The sequence below is a fragment of the Lepidochelys kempii genome, chromosome 10 (assembly GCF_965140265.1).
Source record: "Lepidochelys kempii isolate rLepKem1 chromosome 10, rLepKem1.hap2, whole genome shotgun sequence".
In the NCBI taxonomy this organism is placed as follows: Eukaryota; Metazoa; Chordata; order Testudines; family Cheloniidae; genus Lepidochelys; species Lepidochelys kempii.
In genome coordinates this window covers 16,653,773-16,667,134 of record NC_133265.1, presented here as the reverse complement: position 1 = coordinate 16,667,134, position 13,362 = coordinate 16,653,773, and the positions used below count along the sequence as shown (strand labels likewise).

The 13,362-nt window shown below is 42.7% G+C and overlaps 1 protein-coding gene across 1 annotated transcript in view; it reads left to right on the top strand.

The window, feature by feature from the left end:
• Positions 1 to 13,362, top strand: part of LOC140917995 (putative short-chain dehydrogenase/reductase family 42E member 2) — a 46,234-nt gene that overhangs the window by 16,176 nt on the left and 16,696 nt on the right. Inside the window, exons 3-7 of the mRNA XM_073361523.1 lie at positions 629 to 864; positions 5,966 to 6,061; positions 6,811 to 6,871; positions 8,767 to 8,885; positions 12,384 to 12,459. Of these exons, the coding sequence (XP_073217624.1) occupies positions 629 to 864; positions 5,966 to 6,061; positions 6,811 to 6,871; positions 8,767 to 8,885; positions 12,384 to 12,459 (588 nt within the window). The remainder of the gene's footprint in view (positions 1 to 628; positions 865 to 5,965; positions 6,062 to 6,810; positions 6,872 to 8,766; positions 8,886 to 12,383; positions 12,460 to 13,362) is intronic.

The window sequence follows — 13,362 nt, the reverse complement described above, 5'->3', positions numbered from 1 at the left end:
GAATTTTATAATGAGAACAGATGCTAACAGAAACTGGACAGAGATTCCCTAAACTCATTTGCACAGGCAGTCATTAGATTATAACAACTTTTAATTATTATTATTATTATTATTAACAGTAAATTTTCCACATAATGGAAAAAAGTGATATATACAAGCAGTTTGGGACATTCTGTTATAGTCTTTTTGTCTTGATCACATATAAACTCATCCATTTTTTTTCTTGTATGCTATACTAATATTTATATAGGACATCAATATATGCAAATATTGTGAACCTTTTCAGGGTACAAAAGTTCCAATAAACTAATTTTTAAAATATTTTATAACTGATAAGCTGTTGGGCAACATTTGCAGAATGCCAGCATTTCTTTTCATTTCACATGAAATTTGTGATGAAAAAGAAAATGACTAACACTGAACATATCAATGAGCATTTATATTGGTTATTCTTTATACTGGGAAATTCTGCAACTAGTATTATGATTTATCTTTATGCCTTCTAAACAGGTTAGATAAAGAAAATCTTTGCAGTCATGAATGGAGTTTTGTAACCTGAAACTTAGTGGAATTATCTGCATGCCAGATCTCTCTGAAGGAATTTTCAAAATGGTCTCTCAATCTGTAGACATGATACAAACCAGTGCTGATGGGGTACTGCCCCACTGGAACCAATCATCAGACGGCAGACTGAATGAACAAGCTGGACCTCATCTTAAAAGCACAAAGGCATTGGTGACCGGAGGTGGAGGCTACTTTGGATACAACCTGGGGTGTGCTCTCACCAAATTAGGAATCACTGTTGTTCTTTTTGATATACAAAAGCCTAAATGGGAAGTTCCTAATGGAGCCATATATTTCCAGGTATGGTAAAATTACATTTTAACAACAATCAAATTTAAATAAATTGTTCTACTCTTGTGTACAACAGCAAGTTGTCATCTCAGCAGTTTTCATGGAACACAGAACTGTCATAAGTCATGTCAAAGACCTCATTAGAAAATATGTGCAAGATTTTCAGCTGGTGTAAATCAGTGTAGTTCCATCAAAATTAATGGAACACGGCCAGTTTACACCATCTGAGGATCAGGCTGTCAGAATCCACTAAACAATTTTTTCCCACATTTTAATTTAAAAAAAATTGCTGCGGGGTGTGTGTGTGTATATAAGATATAGCTATATCTTAAAATATATATAATCTATGAACTAATCACGGAAGGGTGACACTCTCATCTAGTGGTTAGAGTAGCAGGTTAGAAGTTGGAATGCCTGGATGGTCTATTCCTGGCATTGGAACTGCCGTGTGATCTTGCGCAATTCACTTCACCACTCTGTGTGCCTACACTTTAAACTGCAAACTGGTCAGATCCAATATTATTTATCTGACTCATGGAGTATTGTGAAATGTTTTGACAACTTGAGGTGCAAGATATATTACTTTATTTGCTCTGATAGTAATCTGAGTCACATCTCACCACCCAGCCATAGAACTTTCATATTTTTTTGTTATCCATCTAGAGGGATATAATCTACCCTAAAACTTTGCAAGGAACTAGCATTGATGTCAATTAAATAGCAAACGTCTAACAGAAACATGTTTAAAATAACCTGTTGGAGACCAGATTTTGTATGTTTTTAATAAACTGCAAATCTGAGATTTGATGTCTGATCCATTATGAATATGGTAAAATTTAACACTCTTATCTCAGGGTGGCAACATTGCAAATCACTGAACCCTCCCTCTCAGACTTATTAGAATTGGTCCCTGATCCTGCAGCTCTTAGCCCTAGTCTACACTAGGAATTTAGGTCGAATTTAGCAGCATTAAATCGATGTAAAGCTTCACCCACCCACATGATGAAGCCTTTTTTTTTTTTTTTTTTACTTAAAGGGATCTTAAAATCGATTTCCTTACTCCACCTCTGACAAGTGGATTAGCGCTTAAATCGGCCTTGCCAGGTCGAATTTGGGGTACAGTAGACACAATTAGACTGTATTGGCCTCCGGGAGCTATCCCACAGTGCTCCATTGTGACCGCTCTGGACAGCACTCTCAACTCAGATGCACTGGCCAGGTAGACAGGAAAAGGCCCGCGAACTTTTGAATTTCAATTTCCTCTTTGGCCAGCGTGGCAAGCTGCAGGTGACCATGCAGAGCTCATCAGCAGAGGTGAGCATGATGGAGTCCCAGAATCGCAAAAGAGCTCCAGCATGGACTGAACAGGAGGTACGGGATCTGATCTCTGTATGGGGAGAGGAATCCATGCTATCAGAACTCCGTTCCAGTTTTTGAAATGCCAAAACATTTGTCAAAATCTCCCAGGGTATGAAGGACAGAGGCCATAACAGGGACCCGAAGCAGTGCCACATGAAACTTAAGGCGCTGAGGCAAGCCTACCAGAGAGGCAAACGGCTGCTCCGGGTCAGAGCCCCAAACATGGCACTTCTATGATGAGCTGCATGCCATTTTAGAGGGTTCAGCCACCACTACCCCAGCCGTGTTGTTTGACTGCTTCAGTGGAGATGGAGGCAACACGGAAGCAGGTTTTGGGGTTGAGGAAGATAGCTCAAGCAAGCAGAGAAACTGGTTTTCCCGACAGCCAGGCACTGTTTCTCACCCTGGACCTGGAGCCAGTATCCCCGAACCCACCCAAGGCTGCCTCCTGGACCCAGCAGGCAGAGAAGGGACCTCCGGTGAGTGTTCCTTTTTAAAATACTATACATGGTTTAAAAGCAAGCAGGTGTAATGATTACTTTGCCCTGGCATTCGTGGCTCTCCTGGATGTACTCCCAGAGCCTTTGCAAAAGGTTTCTGGGGAGGGCAGCCTTATTGCATCCTCCATGGTAGGACACTTTACCACTCCAGGCCAGTAGCACGTACTCGGGAATCATTGTACAACAAAGCACTGCAGTGTATGTTTGCTGGCGTTCAAACAACATCCGTTCTTTATCTCCCTGTTATCCTCAGGAGAGTGAGATATAATTCATGGTCACCTGGTTGAAATAGAGTGCTTTTCTTCAGGGGACTCTCAGAGGTGCCCGTTGCTGCTGGGCTGTTTGCCTGTGGCTGAACATAAAAGTTCCCCGCTGTTAGCCCTGGGGAGGGGGAAGGGGTGAGGGGGGGTTAGCCATGTGGTGGGGGGAGGCAAAATGCAACCTTGTAATGAAAGCACATGTGCTATGTATGTAATGTTAACAGCCAGGTTTACTGTGAAAGAGTGTACCCATTCTTCTATAAAAGGTGTCTTTTTTTTTTTTTTTAAATACCACTGTCCCTTTTTTTTTCTCCACCAGCTGCATGTGTTTCAGTGATCACAGGATCTTCTCCTTCCCAGAGGCTAGTGAAGATTAGAAAGAGAAAAAAATGCACTCGTGATGAAATGTTCTCTGAGCTCATGCTGTCCGTCCACACTGACAGAGCACAAACGAATGCGTGGAGGCAGATAATGTCAGATTTCAGGAAAGCACAAAATGACCAGGAGGAGAGGTGGCAGGCTGAAGAGAGTAAGTGGCGGGCTGAAGACAGGGCTGAAGCTCAAATGTGGTGGCAGCGTGATGAGAGGAGGCAGGATTCAATGCTGAGGCTGCTGGAGGATCAAACCAATATGCTCCAGTGTATGGTGCAGCTGGAGCACAGACTGCCGCTACAGCCCCTGTGTAACCAACCACCCTCCTCCCCAGGTTCCATAGCCTCCTCACCCAGATGCCCAAGAATGTGGGGGGGCCCCTCCGGCCACTCCGCCACAGAGGATTGCCCAAAAAACAGAAGGCTGGCATTCAATAAGTTTTAAAGTTGTAAACTTTTAAAGGCCTTGTCCTTCTCTCAACCACCCCTTCTGGGCTACCTTGGTAGTCATCCCCCTGTTTGAGTGATGAATGAATAAAGAATGCATGAATGTGAAGCAACAATGACTTTATTGCCTCTGCAAGTGGTGATCGAAGGGTGGTGGGGTAGGTGGTTAGCTTACAGGGAAGTAGAGTGAACCAAGGGGTGGGGGGTTTCATCAAGGAGAAACAGAACTTTCACACCATAGCTTGTCTAGTCATTAAACTGGTTTTCAAAGCTTCTCTGATGCGCACCTCCCTCTCCTGTGCTCTTCTAACCGCCCTGGTGTCTGGCTGTGTGAAACCAGCAGCCAGATGATTTGCCTAAACGTCTCCCCCTTACTCTCACAGATATTGTGGAGCGCACAGCAAGCAGTAATAACAGTGGGAATATTGGTTTCGCTGAGGTCTAACCAAGTCAGTAAACTGCGCCAGCGCGCTTTTAAACGTCCAAATGCACATTCTACCACTATTCTGCACTTGCTCAGCCTGTAGTTGAACAGCTCCTGACTGCTGTCCAGGCTGCCTGTGTACGGCTTCATGAGCCATGGCATTAAGGGGTAGGCTGGGTCCCCAAGGATAACTATAGGCATTTCAACATCCCCAATGGTTATTTTCTGGTCTGGGAAGAAAGTACCTTCCTATAGCTTTTGAAACAGACCAGAGTTCCTGAAAACGCAAGCGTTATGTACCTTTCCCAGCCATCCCACGTTGATGTTGGTGAAATGTCCCTTGTGATCCACCAGTGCTTGCAGCACTATTGAAAAGTACCCCTTGCGGTTTATGTACTCGCCGGCTTGGTGCTCCGGTGCCAAGATAGGGATATGGGTTCTGTCTGTGGTCCCACCATAGTTAGGGAATCCCATTGCAGCAAAGCCATCCACTATGACCTGCACATTTCCCAGGGTCACTACCCTTGATATCAGCAGATCTTTGATTACTTTGGCTACTTGCATCACAGCAGCCCCACAGTAGATTTGCCCAATCCAAATTGATTCCTGACTGACTGGTAGCTGTCTGGCATTGCAATCTTCCACAGGGCTATTGCCACTCACTTCTCAACTGTGAGGGCTGCTCTCTTCTTGGTATTCATGCGTTTCAGGGGAAAGCAAGTCATAAAGTTCCATGAAAGTGCCCTTATGCATGTGAAAGTTTCGCAGCCACTGGGAATCATCCCAGACCCACAACACTATGTGGTCCCACCAGTCTGTGCTTGTTTCCCGGGCCCAGAATCGGCGTTCCACCACATGAACCTGCCCCATTAGCACCATGATGCCCACATTGGCAGGGCCCATGCTTTGAGAGAAGTCTATGTCCATGTCCTCAATCCTCATGTCACCGCGCTGACGTCACCTACTCGCCTGGTATCGCTCTGCCAGGTTCTGGTGCTGCATATACCGCTGGATAATGCGTGTGGTGTTTAATGTGCTCCTAATTGCCAAAGTGAGCTGAGCGGGCTCCATGCTTGCCGTGGTATGGCGTCTGCCCAGAAAAAAAGCACGGAACGATTGTCTGCTGTTGCTTTCACAGAGGGAGGGTGGGAAGGAGGGCCTGATGACATGTACCCAGAACCATCCGCGACAATGCTTTTTGCCCCATCAGGCATTGGGATCTCAACCCAGAATTCCAATGGGCAGCGGAGACTGTGGGATAGCTACCCACAGTGCAACACTCTGGAAGTCGACGCTCACCTCGGTACTGTGGAAGCACTCCGCCGAGTTAATGCACTTAGATCATTTTGTGTGGGGACACACACAAATCGACTATCTAAAAACAATTTCTAAAAAACCAACTTCTATAAATTCAACCTAATTTCGTAGTGTAGACATACCCTTAGACACATGTTACTCCAATTCAAGTCAAGCTAGTTTTGCCATTATAAGGGCTACAGGACCAGGTGTGAAAAACATAGTACCATTCAACCAATCCATTGTATACAGATTTTTATTGTCCCTAATGAAATACTCTATCAGGGACTTTTCTGCACAGTTTTGTAAAAGCCTATTGCATATTAGTTAGCAAAGCAATTGTGTGAATGGCAGCAGAATTACTTTTAGATCTTTCTTAACAATTATTATTTATATAAAAAATTATAAATGATACCTTTCTGGCCAAATCTATCATTTTCTGATTTATCACAGGGTGATGTGAGGGATTGTAAAGCAGTATTCCAGGCTTGTGGAGGGGTTGACTGTGTTTTTCATGCAGCTTCTTATGGAATGTCAGGTCTGGACCAAGTGAGTACAATTTTCCTATTATTTTTCTCTCTGGAACCTTTAAAAGTAGAAGCATATTGTTCACATAAAGGTGGGTAAATAATAGGAAAAAAATATTCACAAACTTGTTTTATATTTATTAAAACATTTTATACATGTGAAATTTTATTCATTTAAATGTTTGTGGAAAACAAATGTTGAGCCCATAGCTACAAGTAATTTAAGCTTCTGATGAATGTGATTCAATTAAATTAGTTTAAAGTGTTAACCTTTATAAATAACTTTGGCTAAATAATCTAATTAGGGAATGAGGGGGCATTTATTAAATACTAAGCACCAAATCATTAACCTAGTGCAGAGCCCAAAATAATCAGAATGTTGTACTAAAGATTAATTAAAGCAACCCTGAGGCTTCTAGTTTATTGGGCAGAGTGGACAGGACAGGACAGAGCCATGGCCAGGCCCCAGAATAGGGGATAGCACACAGGTGTATAAATCTACCTTCCAGCTCTCATTTCTATGCCAGTCATACCTTGGGCAGAACAGATAATTGAGGCCTTGGGATCTGTTTCCCACCCCATCCCCTTTTTTTAATTTAAACTTTACTTGCATGAAACTGACACAAAAAAATAGAAGTGAGGTTTTCAAGAAAATAAAACAATAAAATAAGTAGCAAAGTAGATATAACTGCATTTGGTTTTGGTAATTACAAAGCTGTGTGGTGAATTTAAAGTGTTTAATTGGATACTGTACAACTTCTCTATTTCTAGCTACAAAAGAAAGAACAGATTGAATCCATAAATGTCAATGGAACAAAAGTAGTCATTGATGGTATGTACCTAGATTTTCCTTCTTGGGGCCTGATCCAAAGCCCATTGAAGTCAGTAGAAAGACTCCCATTCACTTCAGGTTTTTAGTGATTGATTTGACAAAGACCAACTCTTCCATCCTTATTCACAGAGTAAGGCACAACTCAGAGAGAGTAAGGGTGGCAGAATTAAACCCTAAAGTAACGTAATTATGATATATTTAAAGTATTTCTTACTGCGAGTAGGATATCTGGGATGAAATCCTGGCTTTTTCCATTATATTTTGTCCTTTTAGCAACAATTTCAGGAGAATGACAACAGTTCAGTTTCTGATGATATGGCTTTTCATACTCTATTGTACATATCAAAATTATTTTTGCTTTTGCCCTCACAGCAAAGGCAAAAGCAAGATTAATTTGTACCCACTTTTGTGTTGCCTATATGCCCATGCACAGTCCCCTTCTCTCATGGCAGATTATGTCTACCTGGAGCAAAAATAGCTTAAGTGAAGTGGTAAGCAAAGCCAAGAATGAATCAAGGAACATATCCATTGAAATATTTCCCTCTTTAGTCCCAACCAGAAACTATCTCTAGAGCCACAGAATTTGCAGAGTTACGTCTCCACAGGTTTATAATGGAGCAAAAATTGTGGGGGATACATACAAGCTGAGATTTCCCATGTGCCTGTCATTTTTCAAGAGTACACATTGCCAAAAGGCAGAATTTGACCCCATGTATTTGCAACCACAAGTATTTTCTCAGTCACTATTATGACAGCTGCTCTCCCTGCTGTTGTCACCACAACCTGTGGGGAGCCACGCAGTGGTGCTATTCCTAACACAGTTGGACCATGCTTCTGGCTGTTCCTTCCCACACACTACGTAGTGTACCCATGCATGTGTCTGCGTAAGATTTCCTACATACAAAAGTGGAGTATGGAAACCTCAAACCCAACCAGAACTCTGGCACAAGGGACTAGAGTCAGCTGTAATATTAGGGATGGTGGATTTGAATCCCATTTGACCAAAGATTTTTGTTTTTGTTTTTTGTTTTGTTTTGTTTTCTGTCTCCTATCTTGGAGGAATTTTCCTCCATTGCACTTTGGAAAAGGAAGGTTGAGGAGCACTCTGTTCTCCTTCATAACACTTGGAAGGCTGCCTCCACCTTTTTTCCTCCAATCCCTGGGATGACGGTGTGGGAAACTTTTCTCCACTGAGACATTTGGGAAGACATCTCTGTTTCCTATCACGCTTAAGTTCTCACAAGATGAAAATGGGGATAACCTCATGGAGGTGTGTACATGTGCGCAAGGAGGTGGCAGGGGTACAGGCCAGATGTGCTCGAAGTATCAGCACTATGAGCACAGCTGCCTACTGCTCAAGCATGGGCTAACGTGACTTCAGCAGGGAGAGCTACAGTCCATAAGAAAAGATGATGCAATCATTTATAATTCCATATGATCACATGCATGTGCCTATTGCTCTTCTTTTCTAACTCAATCATACACAGTAAAAATATTTAATGTGATGTTACTGAAATGCAGCAGGGCTTTTTATTTCCATCCAAGTGTACTCACACAAGTAACGACCCCTCACCCACTAGTGACTGCAATTCGGTGGTGATGGGATTGTTGCGTGTATGTAGTTTGTAAAGCACTTGGTAATAACAATAGCATTCATATAGCACTTTCCATTTTCAACCTGTGGCATAGACACTAACTAATAGATCTTTTGAATGAAAAATTTCCATATGAATGAAAGGTATTATGTTAATTTAAAAATAATGCTAAAACTGAAAGACAGCCCTTCTTATGTTTGCAGTAGTTGCCTTTAACAAGAAAATGTTTGCTGCCAGTTCATGTGGATTTTCATATTCTTCCCCTTTTCTTAAAATAATGCATTTTGTATATTACTGTAGTTTGCAAACAAAGAAATATCCCAAGGCTGATCTATACTAGTACGGTGAATGTGGTGTTTGGAGGGAATCCCATTGAAGAAGGAGATGAGGAAACTGTACCATATTTTCCACTAGAAAAGGTATTTTACTTTGCAACAGACCTCGTCAGCTTGATCAGTAGCAAAGCACTGCTGTCCAACTTTATGAAACTGTATTTGTGTTCCAAAGTAGGCTTCTATAGAGGGCATTTATTTAAATTAGTAGTATCAGTCTGTCTTTGGGTAGAGGTAGCTATTGCTGCCATAGCTCTGACTTAAAAGCTGTGAGATTATTCTAAGAGTGGCCTGTGATCAGTTATTCAGTCCTTATCCATAAGTAAGCACATTTGGGATCTTGCAAAAATAAACAAACTAAAAAATTGGAATTTGAAAATAATGGGAAGATTCTTTATTGCAGGGGGCTGTCAAGGAGTCTTTTGGCTCCCTGGTTCTCTACCCAGCCCAAGTATAAATTAGAGTAGTCTGGGGGCTGTTCTAATTTCATCCAACTTGCTATTGTCTCTGAGGGAATGTTTACCATCTGGAGCCCCTTGTGCCTTAGCCACTCCCACTGCTTGCTGCTCTTCCCTGTCCTCAGAACACCTCATGTGTTTAGGAGTCACCGCTTCTTCTTTGACTGTTTGTTTACGCAGATACCACTCTTAATGGTGATCATGCACCCCATGGCTGCAAGGTCAGATTCTTCTTGAATAGAAGTGTCCACTGGGGCTGTGCCTGAGCCCTGGGAGCATTGCAACCAAGGGGTATAAGAGGTGGGGCAGCCTCAACTTCCTCTCAGTTTCTTCTTAGCACCCATGGCTATGAGACAGAACCCCACAGAGCCTGCGTCTCTTCACCTACAGAAAGATTAGTTATTGTTAGATACCTAGATTCACTTTGATAAATTTTAGTTAACCCATTGGTTTAAAAAAATTGTATATATATCACCAATTTAGCTGCTTGGGGCATTGATAGGTTTCCTTGCCGCCTCCCCTCTCTTCCAAGGCCTACATCCCTCTGTATATAGGCCCTAAATGGCCAAAGTCTCCAGGATTCAAGATTTGTTCATCTTGTGACACAGCAAAGCCCATAAATGATGGGCATGTGATGCCTTTTCAGGCCCTTATGCCAGGTTCTCCTTAGAAACAAACTCACTCCCAGGCTTCACCCGAATTTCCAGCCTCGAACTTTCAATCAGCCAAAGCAAAACTTCAGACACATTGGATTTCAGTAAGAACATTGTCCTTTGATATAGCCAATACTAGATCAATTTGAGCCACACCTAAACTATGTGGTGCATTTGTGGAACCAGTGAGAGGACAACCAATACCCTCAGAGACTAAATGGGTGTCAGACTATATATGAACTTGCTATGTACTAACTAAGACAGACATTTCTGGACACATTGTTTCAATCTACTTGAGCCTAAGCAGCCTTTACTACCTCTTTGAACAGTATCCCAATGTCTGAGATATATCTGGTGGCACCATGGATCAGTCCATAATTTTACCTCTAGATTAGATGCAAGTTTAGGCAGAGCCATCCATCAATCGATCTTTAAGTAGGACTCCTTTTACCCACCTCTGAGGATGAGATACTGCTTGCTAGTCACCAAGGGTATGTCTACACTTCAAATAAAAAGCCACAGCTGGCCTGTGCCAGCTGACTAGAGCTCCCAGGGCTCAAGCTGCAGGCCTGTTTCATTGTAGTGTAGACTTCTGGGCTCAGGCTATAGCCTGAACTCTGGGACCCTCCCACCTCGCAGGGTTTTACAGCCCAAGCTCTCCAGCCTGGGCCCAAATGTCAATACTGCAATTAAACAGCCCCTTAGTCCGAGCCTAATGAGTAAGGCTACGATTTAGTCATGAAGGTCACGGAATCTGTGACTTCTAAAGACCTCTAAGACTTCAGCCAGCTCCAGTTGGGCACTGCAGGGTCCCCTGTCACCTGCAGAGGCAGAGAGCTGCAGGGTACCCCCGCTGCCCAAGGCAGCAGGAGCCCCCCGCAGCTTCCGGCCACTGCAGGTGGCAGGCAGACCCCCTGCTGCTCCCAGCTACCATGGGCCCCGGGGGAACCCTCAGAGCTCTCTACCTCCACAGGCACCAGGGGGAACCCCTGCAGCTTGGAGTCGCCAGCAGAGAGGGTCCCTGGAGCTCCCAGCCCACCCGCAGCTGCCCAAACTCCCCATTTTTTCACGGCTATTTTTAGTAAAAGTCAGGAACCGATCAGGGGCTTCTGTGAATTTTTCATTATTGCCCGTGACTTTTACTAAAAGTATCTGTGATTAAATTCTTAGCCTTACTCATGAGCCTGAGTCAGCTGGCACAGGCCAGCTGCAGGTGTCTAATTGCGGTGTAGACCTGCCCCAAGAGTGGAATCTGTGTAGACCATCACTTGCAGAAGGAAAAAAGGTAACTGTGGTTCTTTGAGATGTATTGTCCACACAGATTCCACTACCAGTCCTCCATATCCACGAATTCAGAATCCTGCGCTATGGAATTCTTTACTGGCAAAGGAACTGAGAAGCAGTTCGGGCCTCCCTACTCCTTATACCCTTAACTACAGGGGTCACAAGGTCTCTCAGGGAGCACGTGTGGCCCCAATGGACACTGCTATTCAAAAAAGAATCCAACCATGTGCACATGGGGCTCATGCACACCACCAAAAGTGGAATCTATGCAGACAATGTATCTCAAAGAACCGTAAAGTAAGTGACCACTCTTTCTGGTTCTATGCATGTTGCAGACTCCTTCATACCAAAGGAACGCTAAGCAGGGGGCTTATCAGTGGTTTTTCCTCCCTTTGTGCCACCTGATATATTTCAGTGGGAACCTCAGGTCATGTAGAGACTCTGTAGCAGCTCCTACATCAGCCTCTTCCTACCCCTAAGAGGCCATTTCAAAAGCCTGTGATCAGTTGCATGTAAAGGAGCCCCAGTCACACCCCTTTTTCCCTAGCTATGCCCCTATAATGTCAGCTGTGAGTTGGGACATATAGGAACCACTGTGGCAACACTCTGCCACCTTATGATTTCTCTACATTGGGGCAGTCCTCCAGGAAGCTGATTTTAGGGACACTGCAGCCAGAATGCCCCAGAGCTGCCCTAGCACATGGGAGAATTGAGCCCTTCAAGTCTATACTCTAGTTAAGCAACTTAAGTTTTAAGATTAATGAGAAATCTGGCATGAGTAAATGTATAAATTAAAAAATCACTTAATTGATATGTATTTACCCTATTGTTTTCACAATACTGTTATTTATATCAAAAATATCTACCTTACCAAAGAATAATTTGAATCAAAGCATATATTTGAAGCATATCATAAGTAAAAATAGAAATTTAAAAGAGGGCTATGCTCAGTTTACTGGGAATCTAAACTTGTGTAGCCAAAAATACTAACCTGTCTCTTTTATCATAAACAGATAATTTAGGGTTGGAGGCCTAAATAATTTCTCCACATCTTATGTTTTGAGAAGATTTTATTGAGGTTATGGCTGCAAGCTGGATAGATGTGCAAGTTTACTGAAAAGTTATCAGAGGTGTCATTTGCCAATGTAGGGATACAGTTAGGCAATTCATTATATTTGCACTCTTTTCAGCAGGTTAATCATTATTCTAGAACCAAAGCAATGGCAGACCAAATGATCCTTGCAGCTGATGGAACCCCACTAAAAGGTACATATAAAAATCTACTTTTCTGATATCACTACTGTATGTCAAACTATGAACATAAAGGGGTCTTTTCTTCCCTCAGTTAATGTGTCTAATCTCAGTGTCCATGTATATTTAGGTGGACAAGAGACTATACACAAAGGGGAAAAGGGATAATCCAAGATTCAGAAAATTAAAACCTTATTTCTTCAAGTCAATTAAAAATGTTTATAAATTCTACTGCAAATATAGGCTCTGAGCCTGCATTTCTTTTTCATATACACGCATACTCATGCCAACAGTCCCACTAAACTTCACTATAGACACAGTGGCCCCTAAACACTCTCTCCACCAGCTTAATCCTCACAGGTCATTAGGGCTTACAGATGACTTGCAACAGATAAGGAAGAAGGCAGACAGATGCTTGTTACTTAGATTTTCAGTTTCTGAGTTATGTTAGTTTCTCAAATTCTGAGTACACAGATAGCAGCTGTGCCAAGGCGGCTTTATTCAATCTACACTAGGCAAGCAGGGTATGATCTTGTCTACCAGAGGCAGACCTTGCTACCATTATCCACGGCTGTGAGCTCAGACACACACCACTGTGATGTACTCTACGTGGGGATACAACTTGAAACTATTTGTGCAGAATATGTCTATTACTTATAAGTAGTTTCAAACAGAAAGCACATCATATCTGTTCTCAGTAGAGAGCACAGGCTGCCTGTTGATTTCTATGAGATATTTAAAGGTTTAGGACTTTTTAAGGTCAAAACTAACTGATTTGGATGCTGACTGCTTGAGAAACTGTTTCTATCTCTCTGTGATACTGCTACAACTGTGATCAGAGGAGGTGTCTGAATATAGCTAGTTGTATTAGACACTGTGATTTTCAATCTTCTGTGTGCCTGAAGATGGGCATTTCTT